This window comes from Heptranchias perlo, chromosome 2 (assembly GCF_035084215.1).
Source record: "Heptranchias perlo isolate sHepPer1 chromosome 2, sHepPer1.hap1, whole genome shotgun sequence".
NCBI lineage: Eukaryota > Metazoa > Chordata > Chondrichthyes > Hexanchiformes > Hexanchidae > Heptranchias > Heptranchias perlo.
This window is the reverse complement of record NC_090326.1, coordinates 25,732,933-25,760,847: the sequence shown is the minus strand read 5'-3', so window position 1 is coordinate 25,760,847 and position 27,915 is coordinate 25,732,933. Positions and strand designations below refer to the sequence as shown.

At 41.6% G+C, this 27,915-nt stretch overlaps 1 protein-coding gene across 1 annotated transcript; it reads left to right on the top strand.

Moving 5' to 3' along the window:
- The first annotated feature begins 78 nt into the window (after positions 1 to 78).
- On the top strand, positions 79 to 27,236 carry aldh5a1 (aldehyde dehydrogenase 5 family, member A1 (succinate-semialdehyde dehydrogenase)). Its single transcript, XM_068001465.1, has 10 exons — positions 79 to 409; positions 3,580 to 3,663; positions 9,230 to 9,400; positions 11,311 to 11,427; positions 13,490 to 13,633; positions 19,999 to 20,142; positions 21,846 to 22,004; positions 22,629 to 22,798; positions 25,957 to 26,015; positions 26,376 to 27,236. Exons 1-10 carry the CDS (start codon positions 119 to 121, stop codon positions 26,579 to 26,581), a joined length of 1,545 nt encoding a protein of 514 aa, XP_067857566.1. The 5' UTR covers positions 79 to 118; the 3' UTR covers positions 26,582 to 27,236.
- Positions 27,237 to 27,915: the final 679 nt, after the last annotated feature.

Genomic DNA, 27,915 nt, shown 5'->3' with positions numbered 1-27,915 from the left:
GAAGTGCAGGCTGAGTGCTGGGTGGGGTGGGAGGTGTAGAGGTACCGCCACTCCTATCCTGCAGGGGCGGGGTCTCTCTTGTTTCCCCATCTCCTCGGCCGCTGTCCCCTTGGAGACGATGCTGCGGCAGCTCAGGAGCGGGATGCAGGCGCTGACAGCTGGCCTTCGGGCTCACTGCGCCTCGGCCTCGGCGGCGGCGGCGACGGTGGGGGGGTCCGGCCTGGTGCGTTCGCAGGCCTACATCGGGGGCCGCTGGGTGGACGCGAGCGGCTCGGCGCTGTTCCCGGTGCAGGACCCGGCCAGCGGGCGGCAGCTGGTGGAAGTGGCGGACTGCGGGCCGCGGGAGGCCAAGGAGGCGGTGAGAGCGGCGGACTGCAGCCTGCCGAGCTGGAGAGCGGCCACCAGCAAGGTGAGGGTGGAGCTGACAGCGGGCCCTTTCCCCCCCCCCTTTTCCTCCCTTCCCCCTCTTTTCCTCCATATTCCCCCTTTCCCCCCTTATTCCCCTTTCCCCCCCCTTATTCCCCTTTCCCCCCTTTCCCCCCTTATTCCCCCTTTCCCTCCCTTATTCCCCCTTTCCCTCCCTTCCCCCTCTTTTCCTCCATATTCCCCCTTTTCCTCCCTTCCCCCCCTTTTCCTCCCTTCCCCCCTTTTCCCCCTCCCAGGACCACCGCTAGTCTGTGTACCTGTCCCCATATTATCGGGTTGTGCCCACTGACAGTGCACGAGTATCTGCTACCTGTCAAACCGATCAAAAACTATCTGTTATCTGGAAAGGCGAGACTTTAATCTTAGCCCTGATAGCAGGTTTTTTTTTTAAAAACCCTGGATTGTTTGCATTGCTTTTTCCGATGTGTAGTTATCACTGACTACAAATGTTGAGGGGGGGAGTTACTAATTTATTGAGATGCACTTTGGCTTCACATTGAAATCTGTTAAATTTTTTCCCTGAAGTCATAGGTCACATAAATGTGCAGTGAGTGAATCATAGAAAATTTACGGCACAGAAGGAGGCCATTCGGCCCATCGTGTCCGCACCGGCTGAGAAACGAGCCACCCGGTCTAATCCCACTTTCCCACATTTGGTCCGTAGCCCTGCAGGTCACGGCTCTTCAGGTGCATATCCAGGTTTTTTTTTTAAAAATGAGTTGAGGGTTTCTGCCTCTACCACCCTCTCAGGCAGTGAGTTCCAGACCCCCACCATCCTCTGGGTGAAAAAAAAATCCTCATTTCCGTTCTAATCCTTCTACCAATCACTTTAAATCTGTGCCCCCTGGTTATTCACTCCTCTGCTAAGGGAAATAGGTCCTTTCTATCCACTCTATCTAGGCCCCTCATAATTTTGTACACCTCAATCAAATCACCCCTCAGCCTCCTCTGTTCCAAGGGAAACAACCCCAGCCTATCCGATCTGTCATCATAGCTAAAATTCTCCAATCTGGCAACATCCTCATAAATCTCTGCACCCTCTCTAGTGCAATTACATCCTTCCTGTAATGTGGTGACCAGAACTGTACGCAGGACTCGAGCTGTGGCCTAACTAGTGTTTCATACAGTTCCAGCTTAACATCCCTGCTTTTATAGTCTGTGTCTCGGCTAATAAAGGAAAGCATTCCATATGCCGCCTTAACCACCTTATCTCTGTCCTGCTACCTTCAAAGATCTGTGGACATGCACTCCAAGGTCCCTCACTCTCTCTACACCTCTCAGTATCCTGCCATTTATTGTGTATTCCCTTGCCTTGTTCGCTCTCCTCATATGCATTACCTTACATTTCTCCAGATTGAACTCCATTTGCCACTTTTCTGCCCGTCTGACCAGTCCATTGATATCTTCCTGCAGTCTCTTGCTTTCCTCCTCACTATCAATCACACGGCCAATCTTTGTATCTTCCGCAAATTTCTTAATCATGTCCCCTACGTTTAAGTCCAAATCATTAATGTATACCATAAAAAGCAAAGGACTAGTACCGAGCCCTGCGGCACCCCACTGGAAACAGCCAGTCGCAAAAACACCCGTCGACCATTACCCTTTGCTTCCTGCTAGTGAGCCAATTTTGGATCCAAATTGCCACATTCCCTTGGATCCCATGGGCCTTTACTTTTTTGACCAATAGTGTGTCAAGCTGCTGTTGGTTTGACATTTGTGGACACTTTTATCAGTCACTGCAGGCAGGAAAAAAATCAGCCAAACCATCACAATGGACTCTTATCAATCTCGTTAATGTCATTATGTGCCCTTCTGTGATATTACTGCCTTCTAATCGCTCATCTTTTCCAATATTCTCTAATCACTTCATATATTGTTAAGCGTGCTATAATCATACATATTAAACATTGTGTGCACTGTTTTTGCATTTTTGCTTTGAAGAGCAAGATCCAGTATTTTTCTTTCTTGCCAGTGACCTATTAGATATGTATCTTATGTGTACTTTCAGGATACCCACTGATCTTTAGACAGTTGTGCAGAATATATTTAATATACTTTGGTATTTTTTTTAAATCTAGGATAGAAAAGGTGCATTAGGCTCTTAATTTAGAACTGGAAAACAATCTTATCCTGTTCTGCAGTGCACTGAAAAATGTTATCAACACCAGAATATATTTGATAAATTTACTGCACTGTTACACAGTTCTGTAACATACTGGGAATTATCATAATGCTGCTATACTGAAGATACCAGTTTGAGACCTGTACTTAAAGTAATGTGGAGCCAGCGGATCTGAGCTATGCTGCAGGTTCCACATGATGCTTTGGTCAGGTAAGTGAGTCCTGCTCACTGGCACCCATATCCCAGTTAAATTTATAGAGTTAGTCAAGAGCCAACAGATCAGCTCTCAGCTGTACGTTATTCTGTATATTTTTGAATTGAGCGTTTGCAGTAGTGACTTTCTCTGACTCAAATCTTCCCCTATTACATATGCACTTCAAACAGCCATATTGAACTGGGAGGGCCTGCGTACAAAATATGGGTTAACAATTCATGTTATCTACATTGGAGGACAGTCTAATCTACATAATGAAAACAAAATGTATTTTTCGTTTATTGATTCAGTTCTTCTTTCATCTGAAGTGTTGCAACTGGGAGGCATGGAGAAAATAAGGATAATAGACTCAGGAGGGAATTCATCTTGTCGATAACTGGGACGGTTTTTGGGATAGATTTAATGTTTACGGGATACATGATTTGTACAGAATCCTGATGGGGAACTACGCTTTTCAGTCAGAACATGAAAGCCAATAATTGGGATTTATTTAAACTAGCTATGGTGGGGAATGGGCTTAAACAAAGACAGGAAACCACTTGTAGATAACAGAGACAAAAGAACATGTAAAAATGGGTCCAAATAAAGATAAGGAGTTTGAGGATATGCTGAAATGCTTTTATCCAGATCCAGTGGCGTATCAGATCCAGGTGAACCCTGGATGGCCAATATGATTGGCCCCAAAAAGGTTGGAGAGTGAATTTTGGAGCCAAAGTTGGTAACCACTTATCTCATTATCGCATGATGCAATTTTATTTGCCCTGTGTTGAACTCTGTACATCTTTCAATTTACCATGTTTGATATTTCTATTTTCAGGAGCGCAGCAATTTGTTAAGAAAATGGTACGACTTAATTATAAAAAACAAAGACGAGCTCGCAAGGCTAATTACTGCAGAAAATGTAAGTAAAACATCAGCAACTAGCCGAAAAGAGATTGTACTTTGATATGCTCCTCAGAGTTACTTGATTCCTTAATTAAAAGATATATCAAATCTAGAAAAATAGCATATATTATCTATTTTGTTATCAATTTAAAAATTAGTTTGCAAAAAGATTAAAGCAAACATATAGAAAAATCTTCTCGAAGCAGTAAGTCAAATTTGAATGATGATATGATGAGGTGGTGGGGGGGAGTGTAATAACAATTTATGTTTTACTGCTCTGAGTTATCCCATAATTCAAAAATGACTAAGCCACTCATGAATTGTGTAGGATATCTACAACGGTGAAATTTAAGTCAGTAGTAAATCCGAGGTCTTAAAAAAATCTGTTGTCTGAAAAAAGTATTGGTCAGGGTTTTCTGAAATCATGTTCATGATTTCATTTTGTGCTCACTGACATGATGTGCTTTAACTCCTTGATAAATAAAAGATTGATTGTCTGTGTGGGCCAACACTGGACATGCTGTGTCTTCAGCGTGTGTGCAGTGTAACATTACAGATAAAGCTTTTATATTAATTAAAACTTAAAGGAAAGTAATGTGCTTCCTTGATTTAGTTGTGCTATGTGTAATCAAGCTAATATAAAAATATGACCGATTTCAAAAATAATAATGTGTTTGGTCTACTAAACAATATAAGTGTTCTGCTGTGATTTAAAGTAATTGATAATCAGACACTTCGAATTAGAATGTATAGTAAGTTAGACTTGATTTTTCTAACTACTATTTAGTATTTTTAAATAAATTTAAGAGTGGGGTGGATGGGTGTGTGGAGGGGGAGGGTGGTGGGTGTTGGGCTAAAACAGACACATGCAGGTATTGTACTTCCTTGTAAACTAAAGTTGGGGGTTGGAGGGCCATTACCTACTTATAAATTCCTGGTTCTGTATCAGATGAACTCAACTCTTTAATATTGTTTTGTCATCAGTAACAAAGTGTGATGTGTGGAGTTGTATGCATGCATGCTAAACAAAAGATGTTCTTATATATACTAGTCATTCTCCTGTGGCCTTTGACACGGTAAGTTGTAGTCCTCAGTGGCTCTCTTTCCATCCCCTCCCTTATCACTTGTGCTTCACTGCCATTGTACTACCTCTTTCTACCATTCCCTCACTCCCATCACTACTCCTAGCTCTTTTCCTTTGAACTTCCCACTTAATTCCTGTATCTTCCAATCTACTTTATTCTGCTGTCATTAACCTCACCTGTAACTACTCACTTCCCCCCCTCCCCACAAGGCAGATTAAAAGGAGACAAGAGACCCTCTTGCTCTCAATTTGTTTCTCTCCTCCTTCACCCCCCCCTCCTAATTTACTGTCCAATCCTGTCCCCTCAAAGAGGCTTTGTTTCCTTTCAAAATTCAACTTATTTAGTTTTTAAAAAATAAATAAAATGAAAATGAGGAAAGACATTCTGTCTGCCTCTCTCTATACGTGTGTATAACTCTGTCTCACAGGTGTCAGCAATTGGAATGTTAACATTTTCTGTCAACGAAACAGGTGAGATCATTCAAAGCTTTGTGCTTGCTTTCAAATTCAACTCATGATTTGTTTAAGAATGAGCTAAAATTAGGATGAGGAAAGAGACTCTTTTTCAGTTTCATATGCTCTCTGAAATTTATAGAACATAAAATAAAAGCTGTAACAGGTGTATAATTAGTACACCAATTTTTCTCTCACACTTTTTCAAAATTATTTGAAGAAAAGCTAGAGGAAAAATTTCAAAAACTTTTCATGTAGTGTATAATTCTGTGACTAAAATGTTTGTGTTATGTTAAGGCTACAAGGTCTAATTGCTCAGCATTTCTGAAGTTTAAGCCAATTACAGGTCACACTTGGGTTCTCTTTTTTAAAGTCTAATTGTTATTAAGTAAACCCATGTTTAATAGTAATTTATTTGTTTAATTTTTATTTGACCAGTGAACTGTAGAGAATGGAATGCCAAAAAATGGCACAGATCCTGGCGAATGGGAAAGATACAAAGATCAGCAAAGGGTCACAAAACAGATAGTAAGAGCTACAAAAAGAGAGTATGAAAAGAAACTCGCAAGGGATATCAAAACCAATACGAAGAACTTTTATAGTTACATTAGGAAAAAGAGGATGGTCAGGAGCAGTGTTGGCCCTGTTGTGGGAAAAATCACCACTCGGAGTCAGACTTAAAGATTCAACATGCAGTTTATTGGACAAAGCTTTGGGAGAAGGACTGGACACTCCGTAGTGAACGCAGCTACCTTCTCAACTTTAAAATGGTTGTCATGCTTTTTTATACCTTTGAAATACAGATTTCAGTAGCTTTTACATCATAAATCTTGATTACACACATTAACCAATTAAGTCCGCACAGCAACAACGGACAGTTTACACATTAACCAATTAAGTCCGCATAGCAACAACGGACTGCTTACGCATTAACCAATTAAGTCCGAACAACTATTATCACCTTAAGACAGCATGCCTTTGTTTCATGCAGTCTGGTTCTATAGTTTTATCAGTTCGTTATGAAATGTCCATTGTATTCCCAGACTGTAAGCCAGTTCTGGAATGTACAAACTCAACACTTTTAACTGTCTTTCCCACAGTCACAGAATCCATTTTATTTAATAGTGTCCCTTTGTTTAGTAGAATCCATTTTGTTTAATAGTGTCCATTTTATTAGTAGTCAAGCGTTATATTTAAGCCTTTAATTAAGGTTAGTCTAATCTACACAAAGCGCATTTCAGTGTGGTTTTAGGGTAAATACCACTGTCGTGTACCCATTAGTCACTTCATCGTTGCCTTTAATTCAACAGTCCAAAATCCACGCTAACAGCCCCTTAAAAACTGAAAGTGGGGATATTGTCATTGACAATCGGGAAATGGCGGACATGTTGAACGATTACTTTGCATCAGTATTTACAGTAGAAAAAGAGGATAGCATGCCGGAAATCCCAAGAAAACTAATATTGAATCGGGGACAGGGAATCGATAAAATTAATATAAGTAAAGCAACAGTAATGAAGAAAATAATAGCACTAAAGAGTGACAAATCCCCAGGACCAGATGGTTTCCATCCCAGGGTTTTAAAGGAAGTAGGTGAGCACATTGCAGATGCCCCAGCTATAATCTTTCGAAGTTCTCTAGATTCAGGAATTGTCCCTCTGGATTGGAAAATTGCACATGTCACTCCACTCTTTAAGAAAGGAGAGAGAGGGAAACCAGGGAATTATAGACCAGTTAGCCTAACATCTGTTGTGGGGAAAATGCTGGAGTCTATAATTAAGGATAGGGTGACTGAACACCTCGAGAGTTTTCAGTTAATCAGAGAGAGCCAGCATGGATTTGTGAAAGGTAGGTCGTGCCTGACAAATCTGATTGAATTTTTTGAAGAGGTGACTAAAGTAGTGGACAGGGGAATGTCAATGGATGTTATTTATATGGATTTGCAGAAGGCATTTGATAAGGTCCCACATAAGAGACTGTTAGCTAAGATAGAAGCCCGTGGAATCGAGGGAAAAGTACGGACTTGGTTAGGAAGTTGGCTGAGCGAAAGGCGACAGAGAGTAGGGATAATGGGTAGGTTCTCACATTGGCAGGATGTGACTAGTGGAGTCCCGCAGGGATCTGTCTTAGGGCCTCAATTATTCACAATATTTATTAACAACTTAGATGAAGGCATAGAAAGTCTCATATCTAAGTTTGCCGATGACACAAAGATTGATGGCATTGTAAGCAGTGTAGATGAAAACATAAAATTACAAAGCGATATTGATAGATTAGGTGAATGGGCAAAACTGTGGCAAATGGAATTCAATGTAGACAAATGTGAGGTCATCCACTTTGGATCAAAAAAGGATAGAACAGAGTACTTTCTAAATGGTAAAAAAGTTAAAAACTGGATGTCCAAAGGGACTTAGGGGTTCAGGTACATAGATCATTGAAGTGTCATGAACAGGTGCAGAAAATCATCAATAAGGCTAATGGAATGCTGGCCTTTATATCTAGAGGACTGGAGTACAAGGGGGCAGAAGTTATGCTGCAGCGATACAAAACCCTGGTTAGACCGCACCTGGAGTACTGTGAGCAGTTCTGGGCACCGCACCTTCGGAAGGACATATTGGCCTTGGAGGGAGTGCAGCGTAGGTTTACTGGAATGATACCCGAACTTCAAGGGTTAAGTTACGAGGAGAGATTACACAAATTGGGGTTGTATTCTCTGGAGTTTAGAAGGTTAAGGGGTGATCTGATCAAAGTTTATAAGATATTAAGGGGAACGGATAGGGTGGATAGAGAGAAACTATTTCCGCTGGTTGGGGATTCTAGGAGTAGGGGGCACAGTCTAAAAATTAGAGCCAGACCTTTCAGGAGCGAGATTAGAAAACACTTCTACACGCAAAGGGTGGTAGAAGTTTGGAACTCTCTTCCGCAAACGGCAATTGATACTAGCTCAATTGCTAAATTTAAATCTGAGATAGATAGCTTTTTGGCAACCAAAGGTATTAAGGGATATGGGCCAAAGGCAGGTATATGGGGTTAGATCACAGATCAGCCATGATTTTATCAAATGGCGGAGCAGGCACAAGGGGTTGAATGGCCTACTCCTGTTCCTATGTTCCTACTGGTCAGGTTCAGTTTGCAGCTTAGAAGCACACAGTAACTTACAGCCCTTTTATGTTAGTGTCAGTGTTTGTGCCTCCAGTACCCCAGAGCACAGGTCTCACTCACCTGGCTGCAACCCCGATGTACGCTTGTTGGGTTTTCTAAACCTGGTCACCCCTTTTCACTGGGTCTCAACGAATGGAATTGGCAAATCCGGGAGGTTTACATTGGGGTTTCTGCCGACTGAGTGAAACTCATGCTTCAGGAACCAGCAGTGCAAACGTTTCATTGGCAGTAATATAGAAGGGAATATAAGGGTTACCTACATTGTGCAGCTATCAGAAGAACCACATTTACATTACCTGGCTGCAGCCTGGTTTGAACTGTGCCAGTCTTGCTTGGGAAGCGGGGTAAATTGAGGTTAGGTGGATTTATGAAGTGCCCAGGGGGGTTCAGTGGATTTACACTTCATGCAGTATTAAATGGAAGTGGTGTGAAATTAACCCCTCGTCTGAATCAACTCTCTTTCTTTCTCAGGATTGAACCCTGAATCCAGATTTATACTCTGTTTATCATTGGCACGAAGCTCAAATCACTTTGTATTGATGCTAAATGGGGAGTGTGACTGTATTGTTTTGCATCTGTTGCAGAGTTCAGTGTCTGCAGGGTTGATGCATCATTCTTAATACACTATACATAGATTTAGAGTTATATAGTTTTAACTTCAATTGTTTTTGTGTTAATATCTGATCCCTGAACCAGTTTATAATGGTGCATGTTAGCTGAATTTAGACCCTGGTAATGTTTTCAATCTAAGCACCACACTATCTCCATGCAGACTTGGCTATGTGGCCTCCAAATTTTCTTCAGTATAAACGGGAATACTTTTACAGTTGTTTTTGCATCTTCTCAGTAATAATACTAACTCTTGGTATATGACCCCGTTCAGGGAAAACCACTCCAGGAAGCCTTTAGTGAAATACTGTATGCTGCATCCTTCGTGGAATGGTTTTCAGAAGAAGCTCGGCGAGTGTATGGAGACGTTGTTCCTGCTTCTTCCCCAAACCGTAGGATCCTAATCCTGAAACAGCCTATAGGAGTAGTGTCGATCATAACTCCTGTGAGTACTGCACGTCAATCTGTCTATTTGCAAGGTTATACCATTGATGCCTCAGTTGATGTAGAACATAATTATCACATGTTTGGATTAGAGTTCCTGGTAGTGTACACTTTTATAATGGGCAATTTGCAGTGTATGCTGCAGCTGAATTGAATTAAAACTCTAATAGTAACGGGACATTTATGTAAAGGTTTTAATCCCTGGTAGATTACCATTTTGATGTGTGCTTCTGTCTTCAGCTAAGATTATTTACTGTTAGTCACTGTCTAGTGACTACAGTCAGTGGTCCGACATACATAAATTTAGCACCGGATACTGAGTGTGATTCTACTAGTGGTGGCCTGGCTCACTGGTAGAGTTCTCACCTGAATGAGAAGGTTGTGGGTTCAAGCCCGACTCGAAGATTTGAGCACATAATCTGGGATAACGCAGTATTGAAAGGTGCTGCATTATCAGGGGTGATGTCTTCTGAATGAGACATTAAACACAACCCCTGCTGCCATGTTCAGGTGAATGTTTTGAAGAAGAGCAAGGTGTCCAGGCCAGCATTTGTCTTTTAACCAACACCACCAAAACAAATTAACTGATCATTTATCTCATTTGCTGTTTGTGGGACCGTGCTGTATGTAAATTGGCTGCCACATTTGTCTATAGAACAGTAGAGACCCATCTAATAGTCCAACTGAAAATGTGAAAATTGCTTATTAAGAAAAGTTTGAGTATCCATCAAGCTCATGGTCACCACTGTGGGAGTCCAGTGCCAGAATTGCTTAATTTGTCTGAAACTTTCACTTCAATTTCTGTATTGTAACTTGGGTCATAATTCCGCTTCCAGTATTGTGAAAGGTAACAAGGCCCCAAAGGTAGATAGTGAAAACATGGTGAGTTCTACTAGTAGACTGTTGGACCCAGGGTTTGCTGATGTTCATCACAACTTCTAGTTGAGAAGTAATTAAAAGACAATGTTCAAAAAATGCTACCTTTTAAAAAGTCCTGTTTACCCTGGTTACTGCTTTCCTACATCGTTCTTGTCCTCTAACCGGTATGGAGGAATGACACAGGTCATGTGCTTTTCAGCATTCTGAAAGGATCGAGGCTACTTCAGCACAATTAAACATCAACCTGGTTTAAATAGCAGCCGAGGCTGGCAATGGAAACAGTCATTTAAGAGTCCAACATTTATCCTTGGAGCTACCACAGCATCCAGTTATTTTCAGCGCATGCATTTGAGATTTTGTTTCTTTCCATAGCTGTTTCATGCAGATTAATGTAATACTTACAAAAATATATGTTAAAGAAATAACTTGCATTTATATAGCGCTTTTTACGACCTCATGACATCCCAAGGAGCTTTACAGGCAATGAAGTACTTTTGAAGTGTAGGCACTGTTGTAATGCAGGAAAAGCAGCAGCCAATTGGTGCACAGCAAGGTCTCTCAAACAGCAATGAGGTAAATGACCAGATCATCTGTTTTAGTGATGTTGGTTGAGGGATAAATATTGGCCAGGACACCAGGGAGAACTCCCCTACTCCTCTTCAAAATAGTTCTGTGGGATCATTGACATCCACGTGAGAGGGCAGACGTGGCCTTGGTTTAATGTCTCTTCCGAAAGACGGCACCTCCAACAGTGCAGAACTCACTCGGTACTGAACTGAAGTGTCAGCCTAAATTATGTGCTCAAGTCTCTATAGTGGGACTTGAACCCACAACCTTCTGACCCAGCTTAGTGTGAGAGATTCCATTACAAGAATGGGACAAATTTCCTTAACTATTATGCTGTGTTGCATTAATACACTTGTTTGTGTTTCCAATTATATACAGTAATAACCTAAGAAAATTTAATCTTTAACTATTTTAGTTCTGTTCTTCACTCTGAAACCATTCTAACTTGTATTGTTTTCTTTGTAGTGGAATTTTCCCAGTGCCATGCTCACTCGGAAGGCTGGGGCAGCCTTGGCAGTAGGCTGCACAGTGGTGGTGAAACCAGCTGAAGATACTCCCCTTTCTGCATTGGCACTAGCAGAGGTGAGCTCGACAGGATACAGGAAGCAGAAATTAATTGAGAACTTTAGTGGATTTGTTTATATATCAAGGAAGAGAAAAGGCCGTAAGGGCCATATACACTGATCTACCCTTCGACTGATCTCATTCCCATGTAATAACCCTCCCTTCCCCCACCTTGTGGGAGAGGCAGAACATATGACACACAGAACCAATTCAGGAGTTCCCTATCAAAAATTCCTCTCTGACCCTTCATGGCCAATTAGGCAACCCCAAGGAGGCCCCATTCATTATTTTGCAGATAATGGACTCTAACCATCCAAATGCTGTGATCACCGTGTTTTTCCTGGAATCTATCTAATGCCCTCTTGAAAATTGAAAAGTCAGTTTCCCATGCCTCCTCCAGAGTTCTGTTCCACAGGTTGATCATTCTGTTGGGCAAAGTAAAACCTCCAGACATCCAACCTCACTCCTTACCTCCTCAGTTTATGTGGGCGACCTCTAGTCCTGCCAAGCCCCATCACCTCATCTGCACATATTTTGTTTATGCCTTTAATGATATTAAATATCTGGTTCAAGTCTGTTCTAAGTCCCTGTCTTTCCAGAGAGTACAAACCCAAGGCATCGAATGTATCTTCATAGCTCAACGATCCCAGGCTGGGATTCATCCTTGTTGCCTTTCTTTGTTCCCGCACCAGAACCCCAGTGGCATTCAAGAGGTGGGGGGGACCCAAACTGGGCATAGTACTCCAAATGGGGTCTTGCCAAAGCCTATTGTGGTCCGATAACACAATCAGAATTTGATTCCACCTGTTAAAATACTCCTATATTGACTGCTGTTTGATGTGTGCTTAGAACAGGTTGACAATTCCCGTGCAAACATACCCTTACATGGTAATTACACTGTTGAGCAAAACTGTCATCAGGCATAAATAAACCTCCTCACGGGTATACTTACCTTGAGATGGTTGGGCTTCCGTCACAATAGTGGAGATTAGATACTGACATATTTCTTTGGTTAGCTTGGGGTCTTGATTCCTAAAGTCAGTGCCAGTCACATTTGCAGTACTGAATTTGAAAGTGAGGTCGACCTGTATCGTTTGATGCTATGAGGATTGACAGGAAATAGGTAAATCTCACCATGAAAATTATATTCTGTTCATCTATTTCATGTAAACATCAACTAATTTGTCGGTTTCCAGTTGGCCTTGTGTCAATAGATTATTGGTCCGCCTTCCGAAAGATAGGTGAAAGCGTGTTGGCACGTTCGAGATCACACTATCCAGCACACGTAACAAGGATGTTATTCTTACCGTCCCTGGGTCATGCTACCATTTATAATAGATATTGGGCAGCAAAGGTAATCTGCAGATCGTAGGAGACTCCGGTTCACTTATGAGAATGACCGTTGATGCTGAACCCAAGAGAATATCTAGTGCAGGCCCAAAATTTGAGAGTCTTCCTCTGCTTCATATGCTTATCTACTCTTGCCTCAAAATATACAATGGTGTCTGCCTCAACTATTTCCTTTGGCAAAGCACTGCGTGCTCTAACATTCTATAAAAAAAATTTCCGAACTCATCTCTTAATAACTATTTTAAATTGATGACCCTCCCTCGTGGCTAACTCCCCAACCAGAGGAATAGTTTTTTTTTCTACTCGCCAAATCAAAACCCCTTCATAATTTTTTTAAAAATAACAGGATCAGAAAAAAAATCAACGTATACGGATTTATTTATATGCAGGTAGATTTGTGTCTCTGTCTCTAAGCAGTGTACCTGGTAAGAACATCATCGATTGAGTATCCATTTCAAAGTTTGTGCTCAGGGAAATTGTGCATGAAACTACAATTTTCTTTCACATCACAGAAAGAAATAACCCTAGAGTTAGATCACTCAGGATAAATGGATCATGTTTAGGACATTAAGGCAAAAAAAGCCATGTTTGTGTTAAATACTGACAGTCAGTTTATTGTTCAAAAGCTGTTCATATAGGGGTCACTTACAAAGTGGAGGACCTCACATAATTCTGGTTGTAAGGGTTTCTCAAAAGTTAATGTTGTGCATTGATATTACCTGTCTTACAGCTTGCAGATCAGGCTGGGATCCCTGCGGGAGTTTTCAATGTTATCCCCTCCTCCAGGTCCAACACACCTGCTGTCGGAGAGGTTCTTTGCACAGACCCACTTGTTGCCGCAATCTCTTTTACTGGTTCCACAGCTACTGGAAAGGTGGGTATTTTGGTGCCTAATGGTAGGCTGACTTTTACTGGTACATTTAGTTCTGTTGGCTGTTAACTCGTCTGTGAGGTTTCAATGCAAGATCTTTTGGAAATATTCAATTATGTCCACAAGTGAAGTGGAATGGGGTGTTTTATTTTAGTGCTGGAACCAGTTTCCAAAGATGCACAGGATTGATATGCACAGGATTGATTTGTCAATAAATCTTTGGATGATGTATAAACAGACTGTGGTGGACTTGCTTGCCTTAAACCATTGGAATATGCTTCATTAATTGTGTAAGACACAGGATCTATGATGGGACTCAGTGACCAGACCTATACAACGTATGTACCTGAGGTTACTCGATGTTTTTTTTTGATAAACTACTAAATGTATACTGTGTGTCGACTATTGTAATTTGTCCTACAATGAATCCCCTAAACACAAGTGACTGGCAGGTAAATAGGAATGGTAAACTACAGGTCCTGCTGAATAATCTGTTCAATAAGGGGGCTGCAAAAGATATGAGAATGGAACGTCAGAAAGAAGCAGAGGGGTCTCAATTTCTAAAGTGCTCTAATACTTCAGTGATGTAATAGTATTCATTACTATTGTTTTCTTGTTCAACCCTGGCTGTTTGACCCAAAGCAGGCATTTTGAAATTCTGGAAAGAATATTGCAACAGACATACCCTGTAGCTGACCTCAGGACTATAGTACTCTTTATCTGCGTAATTAGAATTGGCTGCATGTCGCTGTAATGTCACTCTTGGTCATGCAGGTCAAAGTACATTCTCACAGAATTCATCAATAGTTCAAAGCTGTATATACATATTGAACATACTGTTGCTGCCCAAACTACTCTCTCACCTTTCATCTACCCATGTTCAAGTCTTTCCTGTTTATGACCTATCAGCAACACTAAGACTGTTCTGGTCAAAGTCGCCATCAGCATCTTATGTGACTGCAACTGACGATCGCATCCTTCCCCAACTTCCCTTCTGCTTTCAAAAACTGACCATTTTATTCTCCACCACCACCTCTCTCCTATGGCTCCACTTTCTTGTGGTTCCAATCTTGCCTTTTGTAACACAGTCACTACAGCTTCTCTGGCGATTTCTCCTTCCCAAACCGCATCTCGGGGAAAGCCAGAGGGCACCACTTGCTAATCAGCATCTATCTCCTATAACTTGGGGACTTCATCCGCAAGCATAAAGTCCACTTCCACGTCTAAATCAGTATCAGCTACATCGACTTCTCTGCTGCCAGTTGCTCTAAGTTGTTGTCAGTGAGGTGCACTTTATAAACATAAGTTGTAAGTACAGAGAGCTTTATAAATGTATATTATTGTAAGAAAGGAGTGCTTTATAAATGTAAGTTATTGTAAGTGAGGAGAGCTTTCTAAACATAAGTTCGCCGTTCGCAACCTTGGTGTCTTATTTGACCCTGAGATGAGTTTCCGACCACGTACCCGCTCCATCACCAAGACCGCCTACTTCCACCTCCATAACATCGCCTGTCTCCGCCCTGCCTCAGCTCATCTGCTGCTGAAACCCTCATCCATGCCTTTGTTACCTCAAGACTCGACTATTCCAATGCTCTGCTGGCTGGCCTCCCATTTTCCACCCTCCATAAACTTTAGCTCATCCAAAGCTCTGCTGCCCGGATCCTAACTCGCACCAAGTCCCGCTCTCCCGTCACCCCTGTGCTCGCTGACCTACATTTGCTCCCGGTCCGGGAACGTCTCCATTTTAAAATTTTCGTCCTTGTTTTCAAATCCATTCACAGCCGTGCCCCTCCCTATCTCTGTAACCTCCTCCAGCCCTACAACCCTCCGAGATCTCTGCGCTCCTCCAATTCTTGTCTCTTGCGCATCCCCGATTTTAATCACTCCACCATTGGCGACCGTTCCTTCAGCTGCCTAAGCTCTGGAATTCCCTCCCTAAACCTCTCTACCTCTCTCTCCTTTTAGGACACTCCTTAAAACCTACCTCTTCCTCCTCATGTGGCTCGGTGTCAAATTTTGTTTGATTACGCTCCTGTGAAGCGCCTTGGGACGTTTTACTACATTAAAGGCGCTATATAAATGCAAATTGTTGTAAGTGAGGAAAGCTTTCTAAATGATGTCCTCACGGGGGTGTTTGCTGGTGCTGTTGGGGGTGTTTGCTGGTGCTGTTGGAGAAGGCTTAAACTAGAATGGCAGGGGGATGGGAACCTGAGCAGGGTGACAGAGGAGGGGGAAACAAAAGACAGAAAAGGAAGAAGCAATAGTGAAAGGCAGAGAAAGCAAGGGCGAAAAATGAATAGGGCCATAGTGTAAAATAAAACTAAGATGACTTGCAATCTTAAAATGACAAGTCTAAAGGCATTGTGTCTTAATGCGCGGAGCATTCGCAATAAGCTAGATGAATTAACAGCGCAGATAGATATTAATGGTTATGATATAGTTGCGATTACGGAGACATGGCTGCAGGGTGACCAAGGATGGGAACGGAACATCCAAGGGTATTCAATATTTAGGAAAGACAGGCAAAAAGGGAAAGGAGTTGGGATAGCGTTGTTAGTAAAGGAGGAAATCAATGCAATAGTGAGGAAGGATATTGGCTCGGAAAATCACAATGTGGAATCTGTATGGGTGGAGCTAAGAAACACCAAGGGGCAGAAAACATTGGTGGAGGTTGTCTATAGGCCCTCCAAACAGTAGTGGAGATGTAGGGGAGGGTATTAAACAGGAAATTAGAGACGCATGCAAGAAGGGTACAACTATAATCATGGGTGACTTTAATCTACATATAGATTGGTCAAACCAAATTAGCAATAATATTGTGGGGGAGGAATTCCTGGAGTGTGTATATGATGGTTTTCTAGACCAATACGTTGAGGAACCAACTAGAGAACAGGCGATCCTAGACTGGGTATTGTGCAATGAGAAAGGATTAATTAACAATCTTGTTGTGCGGGGTCCCTTAGGGAAGAGCGACCATAACATGATAGAATTCCTCATTAAGATGGAGAGTGAAGTAGTTGAGTCCGAAACTAGGGTCCTGAACCTAAATAAAGGAAATTACGAAAGTATGAGGTGCGAGTTGGCTATGATAGATTGGGGAACTTTATTAAAAGGGATGATGGTGGATAGGCAATGGCTAATATTTAAAGAACGTATGTAGAAATTATAACAAATATTCATTGCTGTCTGGCGCAAAAATAAAACAGGAAAGGTGGCTCAACTGTGGCTTACAAAAGAAATTAGGGATAGTATTAGATCCAAAGAGGAGACATATCAAATTGCCAGAAAAAGTGGCAAGCCTGAGGATTGGGAGCAGTTTAGAATTCGGCAAAGGAGGGCAGAGAGATTGATTAAGATGGGAAAAATAGAGTATGAGAGTAAACTAGCAGGGAACATAAAAACTGACTGTAAAAGCTTCTATAAATATGTCAAGAGAAAAAGATTAGTGAAGACAAATGTAGGTCCCTTACTGTCAGAAATGGGGGAAATTAGAATGGGGAACAAAGAAATGGCAGAACAATTAAACACATACTTTGGTTCTGTCTTCACAAAGGAGGACACAAATAACCTCCCAGAAATGTTAGGGAACCAAGGGTCTAGTCAGAGGGAGGAACTGAAGGAAACCAGTATTAGTAAAAAATAGTGCTAGGGAAATTAATGGGGCTAAAGGCTAACAAATCCCAGGGCCTGATAATCTACATCCCAGAGTACTGAAGGAAGTGGCCCTGGAAATAGTGGATGCATTGGTGATCATCTTCCAAAATTCTATAGACTCTGGAACAGTTCCTTCATATTGGAGGGTGGCAAATGTAACCCCACTATTTTAAAAAAGGAGGGAGAGAAAAAACAGGGAATTACAGACCAGTTAGCCTAACATCAGTAGTGGGGAAAATGCTAGAGTCTATTATAGAAACATAGAAAATAGGAGCAAGAGTAGGCCATTCAGCCCTTCGGGCCTGCTCCACCATTCAAAATGATCATGGCTGCTCGTCTAACTCAGTACCCTGTTACCGCTTTTTCCCCATATCCCTTAATCCCTTTAGCATTAAGAAATATATCTATCTCCTTCTTGAATACATCTAATGACTTGGCCTCCACTGCCTTCTGTGATAGAGAATTCTACAGGTTCACCACCCTCTGAGTGAAGAAATTTCTCCTCATCTCGGTTCTAAATGGCATACCCCGTATCCTGAGACTGTGACCCCTGGTTCTGGACTCCCCAGCCATCGGGAACATCCTCCCTGCATCTAGTCTGCCTAGTCCTGTTAGAATTTTATGTTTCGATGAGATCACCTCTCATTCTTCTAAACTCTAGTGAATATAGGCCTAGTCTCCTCGTATGTCAGTCCTGCCATCCCAGGATATTATAAAAGATGTGATAACAGAATACTTGGAAGGCATTAATGGGATTGGACAAAGTCAGCATGGGTTTATGAAAGGGAAATCATGCTTAACAAATCTACTGGAGTTTTTTGAGGATGTAACTAGTAGAATAGATAGGGGTGAACCAGTGGATGTAGTGTATTTGGATTTTCAGAAGGCTTTTGATAAGGTCCAACACAAGAGGATAGTGTGCAAAATTAAAGCATATGGGATTGGGGGGAATATACTGGCATGGATTGAGAATTGGTTGACAGACAGGAAACAGAGTGTAGGAATAAAACGGGTCTTTTTCCGGGTGGCAGGCAGTGACTAGTGGGGTACTGCAGGGATCAGTGCTTGGGCCCCAGCTAGTCACAATATATATATCAATGATTTGGATGAGAGAACTAAATGTAACATTTCCAAGACACAAAGCTGGGGTGGAATGTGAGCTGTGAGGAGGATCTAAAGAGGCTCCAATGTGATTTAGACAAGTTGGATGAGTGGGCAAGAACATGGCAGATGCAGTATAACGTGGATAAATGTGAGGTTATCCACTTTGGTTGGAAAAACAGAAAGGCAGATTATTATCTGAATGGTGATAGATTGGGAAAAGGGGAGGTGCAACGAGAGCTAGGTGTCCTTGTACACCAGTCGCTGAAAGCGAGCATTCAGGTGCAGCAAGCAGTTAGGAAGGCGAATGGTATATTGGTCTTCATTGCAAGAGGATTTGAGTACAGGAGCAGGGATGTCTTACTGCAGTTGTACGGGGCCTTGGTGAGACCACATCTAGAGTATTGTGTGCAGTTTTGGTCTCGTTATCTGAGGAAGGATGTCCTTGCAATGGAGGGAGTGCAACAAAGGTTTACCAGACTGATTCCTGGGATGGCAGGACTGACATATGAGGAGAGATTGGGTCGACTAGGCCTATATTCACTAGAATTTAGAAGAATGAGAGGTGATCTCATCGAAACATATAAAATTCTAACAGGACTAGACAGACTAGATGCAGGGAGGATGTTCCCGATGGCTGGGGAGTCCAGAACCTGGAGTCACAGTCTCAGGATACGGGGTATGCCATTTAGAACTGAGATGAGGAGAAATTTCTTCACTGAGGGTGGTGAACCTGTGGAATTCTCTACCACAGAAGGCAGTGGAGGCCAAGTCATTAGATTTATTCAAGAAGAGATAGATATATTTCTTAATGCTAAAGGGATCAAGGGATATGGGGAAAAAGCAGGAACAGGGTACTGAGTTAGATAATCAGCCATGATCATTTTGAATGGCGGAGCAGGCCCGAAGGGCCAAATGGCCTACTCTTGCTCCTATTTTCTATGTTTAAATGTTTTGTAAGTGAGAAGTGCTCTATAAATGTAAGTTATTGTAAGCGAGGAGGGCTTTCTCAATGTCGTAAGCGAGGGGGGGCTCTCTCAATGGCGTAAGCGAGGGGGGCTCTCTCAATGGCGTAAGCGAGGGGGGCTCTCTCAATGGCGTAAGCGAGGGGGGCTCTCTCAATGGCGTAAGCGAGGGGGGCTCTCTCAATGGCGTAAGCGAGGGGGGCTCTCTCAATGGCGTAAGCGAGGGGGGCTCTCTCAATGGCGTAAGCGAGGGGGGCTCTCTCAATGGCGTAAGCGAGGGGGGCTCTCTCAATGGCGTAAGCGAGGGGGGCTCTCAATGGCGTAAGCGAGGGGGGCTCACTCAGTGGCGTAAGCTATCGTGAGTGATGAAAGCTTTTTAAACAGAAACTTTAAGTAAGCCTAATTGTTGTTGCTAAAATGAAAGACCAGTGATTTGATGATTGGCAACATCAACCTGACTGTTTAATAACCATAATGACTGTGTTTTAGTGAGTGATTAAGGAGGTTTCCTCCGTGCACTGAGTGTAAAGAAATCGGAACCCATTTTTAATAATTCTGTTATACTTTGTACACAGAGGAAACCTCCCACCTATAGGCTGAGGTTCCCATAAGATTATATTTTTGACAAACTATTGTTGCACCTTTCAGATCCTCCTACGCCATGCCTGTGACACTGTGAAGAAGGCTTCTATGGAGCTGGGCGGACTGGCTCCATTCATTGTTTTTGACAGCGCTGATCTGGATCTAGCTGTTGCTGGTGCCTTGGCCTCCAAATTCCGAAACTCTGGACAGGTGAGTAGCTTGAAACAGAGCCAACACCTTGATTTATGAGATCGAATGGACCCGTTGAAAGTTGCTTTTTGTTCTTGGCTTCACCTCCGGTGTATTGAGCATTTTTACGGGTTATTAAATGGAAGTGTATTCCACTGAAATGTCACGTATTCCTAAATTCAGACTTGGCAAGGCCCCTCAGTCATTCCTTATTATACTTTTAAAAACATTGGCTACAGGCACGGACCAGAGTACTTAGTGTTGCGCTCCCTTTCTGAGGTGACACTACAGTGCAAGCCAAGTGGGAAGTGTTGCTCACACGCCCCAGTTATCACTCATACTTCAGTGCAATTTTGTGGATATGAAATGCTTATTTCCAGATTGTCTTTAACTTTTATTTTAAATTATAAACCATAATAACAGGTGACTGAGGGGCAGGAAAGGATTTTTGCAGCAATTTTACCTCCCAGAAACTTCATTGCAAGTAGGTTTGATTATACTTGTACGATAGGACTTTCTCCTTGCTTCTTCCTCCCTTTTTCAAGTTTGTTGCCAATTTTCACTTTTCCTGTCTTGCTGCCCACTTCCCGTTGATTTTTCCAGTTTATGGATGCTTTCCTGGTTTTGACTTCCTTGACCGTCTTCTCCGTCCTCTTGCTGGGATTTCTTGATGCTGGGACAGTTGCTTATTGTTAATAAACATATGCTGTTTAGCATTGGCGAATCTGCTCTATAGCATCATGTGAACACTGAAAGGGGGAGAACAAGCCGAGAGAAGGAGAGTTTTATTCCTATGAGATACATACTATCAAAATTTGTTTTGTGATCATAACATTTTAGCAAAAAGACTAATGTTTTTGCCTACAAGTGACAATACTTCAAAAGTACTTCAGGCTGTGAAGTGTTTGGAACATTGAGGACAAGAAAGGCACTATATGAATACAAAGGTGCATGGGAACACCATCACCTCCAAGTCTCACAATATCCTAACTTGGACATATATTGGCTGTTCCTTCATTGTCGCTGGGTCAAAATCCTGGAACTCCCTATCTAACAGCTCTGTGGGAGAACCTTCACCACATGGGGGACTGCAGCAATTCAAGAAGGCGGCTCACCACCACCTTCTCAAGGGCAATTAGGGATGGGCAATAAATGCCGGCTTTGCCAGCATCCCGAGAATATATTTTTTTTGGAAAGTTTGTTCTTCTTTCTAGACATTTGAGAATCGTAGTTTTTGAAGTGGCAGAGATTGACCTTTGGCTGACAACATCCTTTGTGTACATCAACTGTTGATTAGAATATTAATGACGAATAGTATTTCATTGAAACTTGTTTAAATTTCTTTCTCATAGTCTTCATCTATATCATTCCGTACTCTAAGGGATCTGAATTTTTTTGAAAAACAAAGTCCCCTCCTCCCATCTCATTACGGTCATAGTTAAGTGGACAAGCTTGGCCTCCACTTGGCACCACCCCCATGGCACAGCTGTGTGAGGGTGAGCACTGACCCACATCCTACCATTCTCTGGCAGCATGTGAAAGTAGTTCCCAAAGGGTACTGTGATGCATTTTATAATAAGCACTGAACTATTTCTATTGCAGGAATTTAGCTTTTGTTGCCTATTTTGTGAGGCAGTTTCAATAACTGTTCTATTTCTGCACCGTTCAGTGCTGTGTATTTGAATATTGACGTGTTGTTTCTTTTAATTTCCACTCGAACGTAGACTTGTGTCTGTGCGAATCGTTTTCTGGTGCAGGAGGGAATCCACGATGCTTTTGTAGAGAAGATGGTCAAGGCAATGCAGAGAGACTTGCGTGTCGGAAGTGGATTTGATGACCAGACTACACAGGGTCCTCTGATCAATGAACGAGCAGTGCAAAAGGTAATAAACATGCACAAGATGTATTCGATCAAGGCATTCGATGCTATAACAACAACTTTTTTTTTTAAAAAAAGGTTTTTAAATCTGAAATTGAGATTTCCAAAGGTTTTTTTTTAGCTTGTTATTTCGGCAGGAACTCCTGTTAGAAATAAGCAACTAAGGAATCCTGCACTATTATAAAATTAAGCAACAACAACTACTTGCATTTATTTAGCGCCTTCAATGGAGTAAAATGTCCCAAGGTGCTTCACAGGAGTGCTATCAAACAAAAATTGACACCGAGCCACATAGAGATATTAGTACAGGTGACCAAAAGCTTGGTCAAAGAGGTAGGATTTAAGAAGCGCATTAAAGGAGGAAAGTGAGGTAGAGGGGTTTAGGGAGGGAATTCCAGTGCTTGGTGCCTAGACAGCTGAAGGCACGGCCGCCAATGGTGGGGTGATGATAATTGGGGAGGCACAAGAGGCCAGAATTGGAGGAGCGTGGCGTTCTCTGAGGTCTGTTGGGCTGGAGGAGGTGACAGAAATAGGGAGGGGCGAGGCCATGGAGGAATTTGAACCCAAGGATGAGAATTTTAAATCTCATAAGCACACTATTTTGTTATCTCCTATTTCTCTGTCCCAGGTGGAGAATCAGATAAGCGATGCAGTGTCACGGGGTGCCTGCATCGTGACAGGGGGAAAGCGGCACAGTTTTGGAGCAACATTCTTTGAACCAACTCTCCTTTCTAACGTCACAACAGACATGCTTTGTGCACAGGAAGAAACATTTGGTCCTTTGGCACCAGTTCTCAAGTAAGGAAAACTGTTCAATATTTGATTTCTTTTTTAGCACTTATTAAAAGTAACATGTCAGTAAAAATACAGCTGTACTAGAAAGAGGCCCTGCCTCAAGACTCCGAAAGACCCTGGGAATAAATGGAAGCCCTGGCCCAAGACCCATCAATATAGGTCGCCTTCTGCTCAGATTATTGGGCTAAGTTTTTTCTCGCCTCTCCCAGGAGTCTGTGTGACTGCAGTGAAGAGCTGGGGTTGACGGTACGTGTTGGTTGCAGCATGTCAGGATGGGGCAGACCTGATGAACCAGCTGATCTTTTCTTGGCCTCCGTTTTTGTACAATCCGTATATTAAAAAGGAGCAAACGAGTCCAAGAAAAGCACCTAGCCAGCAGCAAGAAACCATCAGGTGACACCTAAGACCCATAATGGGCCTGATTTTGCTGTCAAAATAACGGTGAGGCTAATGGCGCTCGCCGTTATTTACACGTAAATGGTACAGCAACTTCAGGTGAGGAACAGATGAGCAGTTAAACGCAGATATCCAAAAGTTGCTGTCCGAGTTGCACTGTTAGCTTCGCAAAACCGCCATCATGCCGACTGCCTCACCATCGAAATGCATTGAATGTCATGAAGTTGTTGTATTTATGCAGTACATAGGAACTAAACTCGCCACAAAGTTAAGTCTTGTCATTTCAAGTGTAAGTAATTGTTAATTACTGACAATCAACCTCTCTGGCACTGAAAATTAACTAATATAAATGTGGAATATCATTCCTTTAGGTTTTAATTGTGGAGATTTTAAAAATGTCAAAGTTAAAATTTAAATTTCTTTTTTTACTTTTCCTTTGACACTTTTTTTCTCTCTCTTAATCCAATCTTTCTTTCCCTCTCTCTTTCTGTACCTGATCTGACATTGAATTCACCCGCTCTAATTTATACTTCCTTCTCAGTCCTTGCACTGTTAATTTCACAATCCTTCAATCTGATGGGTTAAGGAGATATACGGTTGGTTGCCCTGTTCACTCAGATCCCAGTTGCCTTGTTTCCCTCGTTGTGACGTTATCACCTCGCACTTTCAGCAACTTAGTGGGCAAAAATGCTTTGAGCTCAAGGGTGCAGGAGCCGTTTGATGCACTGCTAGAGCAAATCTGGCCCATTTTGACATCAGCGCCATCACAAAACTGGGTATCTTTTCAACCAATTTGTCGGGTGTAGAAATACTGATCTATCGGATGGATCAAGGTGCCATAGTGAGCAATAGTAAATACAACTTGTGCTATGGTGCATTATCATTGTAATGGAGGGTGCTGCACAGCGGAATAGTCACTCTGAAGATGGTAAGTCCAAGGGCAATTGTACCTAAATATAAAATTTTAACTGAGGCTGTGTTAGGTTTCTGTGCTTGTCAAGATGAGAGACGTCTGTGCTCGGTGTATTGGGCCCACGTACCAGAGGACACAGGTTTAAGATAATTGGCAAAAGAACCAGAAGGGAGATGAAGAGAATTTTTTTTACGCACCAAGTTGTTATGATCTGGAATACACTGCCTGAAAAGATGGTGGAAGCAGATTCAATAGTAACTTTCAAAAAAGAATTGGATAAATACTTGAAAAGGAAAAATTTGCAGGGCTGTGGGGAAAAGAGTGGGACTGATTGGAGAACTCTTTCAAAGAACTGGCACAGGCACAATGGGCTCCTGTGTTGTAAGATTCTGTGATTTTATTCCCCCTCTGACACAAGATCTCTTTTTCCATCTGTATGAGTCTCGCTGTGCTTTCTGAATTAACATAAAATGTAATAACTTCGAGATTAAAATTGGACCCAAAGCCTGATTTTCCTGGTACAAAGTACGTGTACTGAACACAATAATAATTGGAATCAGAAGAGAACCTGTTTTTATTTTTTTTTAAAAAGTCCTTTCGATTGCAGTGTAACACTGTGGTCCGATGGTTTGACTCCTACTTATATGTGATGTTTAATTGCATGGTATATTTGGGTGAGGAAAATACTGTTGAATACTGTGTTTGTAAATGGACTTTATTATTAATTGTCAACTAACTTCAGTAATACTGTGCTCCTGGCCGTGAGCAAAGGATCTCCCAATTTACTCAAGTGCCTCTTTTAATTGGATGTTGAATAACAAAAATTACCTTTTTCTCAGTCGCAATCTAGTTGCAGCTGAAGAGGCCATTCTGCCTGTCTAAGCTTTTCTATCCAGAAAGACTACAGTCCATCCATCAGGGCAACCAATGGGTTTTTAAAAGATTCCAGGATTTTCACTTTCACTTTCACTACCCTAATGCTAATGCCATTCTATGTGTTTGTGTGATGAACATCTTGACACCTAAATTTGCTTTAGCAGTTTTAACCTTTTGCTCCCCTCTCCTGCTGCCATGGCTTAGTTTGAAATAATGTTCCAGATCAATTTATCCTGGTTCTCATCTTCAAACCCCTCCACAGTTTCCCACCTCCCAACCTCTACACCCTGTTCCAGCCATTATATATATATCTCTTCCCCCCCCCCCCCCCCCACCACCACCACTGGTCTCCTGTTCATCTCCCTCCCTCCCCCCCCCCCCCCCCCCCAACCTTAGCCTCAGCATGGGTGACTGAGCTTTCATCCACCTAAGTCCTGCTCTCTGTTCTATTTGCTTTTTTAACTGTTCCATAGTGATTGTTAAGGATGGCACAGAGAGATTTAGGGGTTTTAGTACACTCATGCTCAACATAACCAATGTCAGCACCATTCATGGAGTACTTATATTGCCCATTTTTCTTTCTATGTGCAGTAAATGCTAATACATTAAATTTCATCTGCCAGTGTTCTACTGACTTAAGCTATTTTGTATTTCCCAAGCTGCTGCCTCAGATTCATGTGGCCTTCCTAGTTTAGTAAAATCTGAATTTAACCAGTTGCAACACACTTATTGTGTTCCGTGTGTTTGCCTCTCAATTCTTGCTCATTTGGAGCAAGACTCAAGTCATTTTAATTTAAAAATAGAACTAATTTTGACGTATCTCACTTTGAAAAATGAAATTTTATCTGTAAATAGATTGATAGTCTCTTTCACTTAACATTTTCCTCATACTTTCACCTCTGTACACCTGAAGAACTTATGCAAAAATTAAAATAGTTGCTTTTAATTACTTGCATCACAATTCTTATTTTTGCAGGTTTCAGACTGAGGAAGAGGCCATTACCATAGCTAATGCTGCCAATGTAGGCCTGGCTGGTGAGTACATTTATGTGAGGCATGGCCCCACAGTGCTGTTAAAAACCCTGCTGAACAAAAGCATAATCGTCTACTTTCAATTCTGACTGAGTCAAGAAATAGTTTCTTATATTGCAGTGAAATAAAAATCCATCAATTTAAACAATTACCAGCACGGTTACCAGATCTGAAAGGTTAATCAAGTTGACAGAGCAGAGGTTGCTAAGAACATTGTGATTTGTGTGAATGTGGTAGCCAGCTTCAAAAATAAATACCCATGGCTACTAAAACAATGGCAGTGTAGAACCTGATATAAAAAAAGCTTTTTGAACACTTGTTACTCTGTTTGTAAAATAATTCCATAATCTGCTACCATTCCAGGTTACTTTTACTCCAGAGATTATGCTCAGATTTGGCGGGTTGCTGAACAGCTAGAAGTTGGCATAGTTGGTGTTAACGAAGGGCTCTTATCAACCCCAGAGGCACCTTTCGGTGGAGTTAAACAATCAGGCCTCGGGAGAGAAGGCTCCAAATATGGTGTTGATGAATATTTGGAAATCAAGTATGTGTGTTTTGGAAGTTTATAAAGCTTGAAGAGTAAATATTAAAACCATGTCAACAATCACAGCAGTTAATCTGTATCTCTGCACTCACAAAACAAATAATCTTACTACAGAAAATCTTCCCATTCTCTAACAATAGAATTATTGATAACATGGCACTTTTTAATATATACTGATCACGTACATCCTGACTATGATTTGTGGGGAGAAAGCTATTATTTTAATTGTTGTAGTAAACTTGAGCTATAATTTAAGTACAGTTTGTTTTCTTACCTATTCTGGACACAGTATTTGTAATGTTGATCAACACTACACTAATTCAGGATCATTTTGTGTAAAGTGGCTGTAAAGTAATTGGTTGGTTGCTTCGTGAATTTTAACAAGTTCTAATCTCCATTATCTAATTGTAAAAAAAACCCCACTGTGAATTCAAATCTGAATCTTTTAGCTGTGCAATAATATGACAATTACTAAACATTTAGATTTTTTGATAAATTTAACTTTGTCTGTGATCTGTAACCATGAATTGTTTTATTCAATAACCCAAATATGTTTCATATGAAGGTTAAATTGCATTATGGATGTGTACATTGGATTTAGTTAATAGACTAACCACCACTGCAAGGAATTATGTCTATATGTTTTTGACTTTACATAATAAATTTTAAAGAAATGTAAATGGTGTTGAACACTTTGCTCTTTCCAGGTGTACAAACACAAGCCTGGTTTTACAGCCCTAAGTTAATTAGTTTGGATACTCACAATCCATCCTCTGTTGGATAAGGCCAAGTCCAAATGGAATCCTCATTCAGAGGGCCCAAATGATGGCAAATGGTAGGTTACTCACCTTTAGACATATTAAATGTCTTCGAAATGTACTATATGTTCCATGGACAAGGCAACCAACTTAATGGAGGGAGGAAAAGGTCACTGATCCCTTTAATGTAGGCACTACAAGCTATCAGCCTCCTTTAATAAATATAAGACTGACAACTTCAGTTAAAGCATAGCAAAGGATCTACTTTATTCCTCTTCATTACAGCATAGGAGGTCCAAGCTTGCCCTGGATTAAATAAAGTGAAAGCAAAGTGAGCGAGGTTAAAGAAACAATACTCTGTATAGCAGTGTTCATTTCTTCATATAGCCACCTTACCATATTACCTGGCAAAAGTTGGTGTAAGCACTGCTCTGATAGAATGCCTATTGATCGTATAGGAGTTCTTATAGAAGGTGACACATTTTGCCAGTATACACAAGATTGTTTAGCAATGGAAGATCACCGAAACCTATTTTCACTAAGGTTTTCTGTGGTCTGTAATCATTTCCATATATTAGGAAGGCATTGAGGTGAGCGCCAA

Excerpts from the sequence above, each read along its gene's own strand:
- aldh5a1 (XM_068001465.1), top strand. The coding sequence starts at position 119 with ATGCTGCGGCAGCTCAGGAGCGGGATGCAGGCGCTGACAGCTGGCCTT. Across the intron at positions 9,401-11,310 it reads TAGTGTCGATCATAACTCCT|TGGAATTTTCCCAGTGCCAT; the intron begins GTGAGTACTGCA and ends TTTTCTTTGTAG. Across the intron at positions 11,428-13,489 it reads CTGCATTGGCACTAGCAGAG|CTTGCAGATCAGGCTGGGAT; the intron begins GTGAGCTCGACA and ends CCTGTCTTACAG.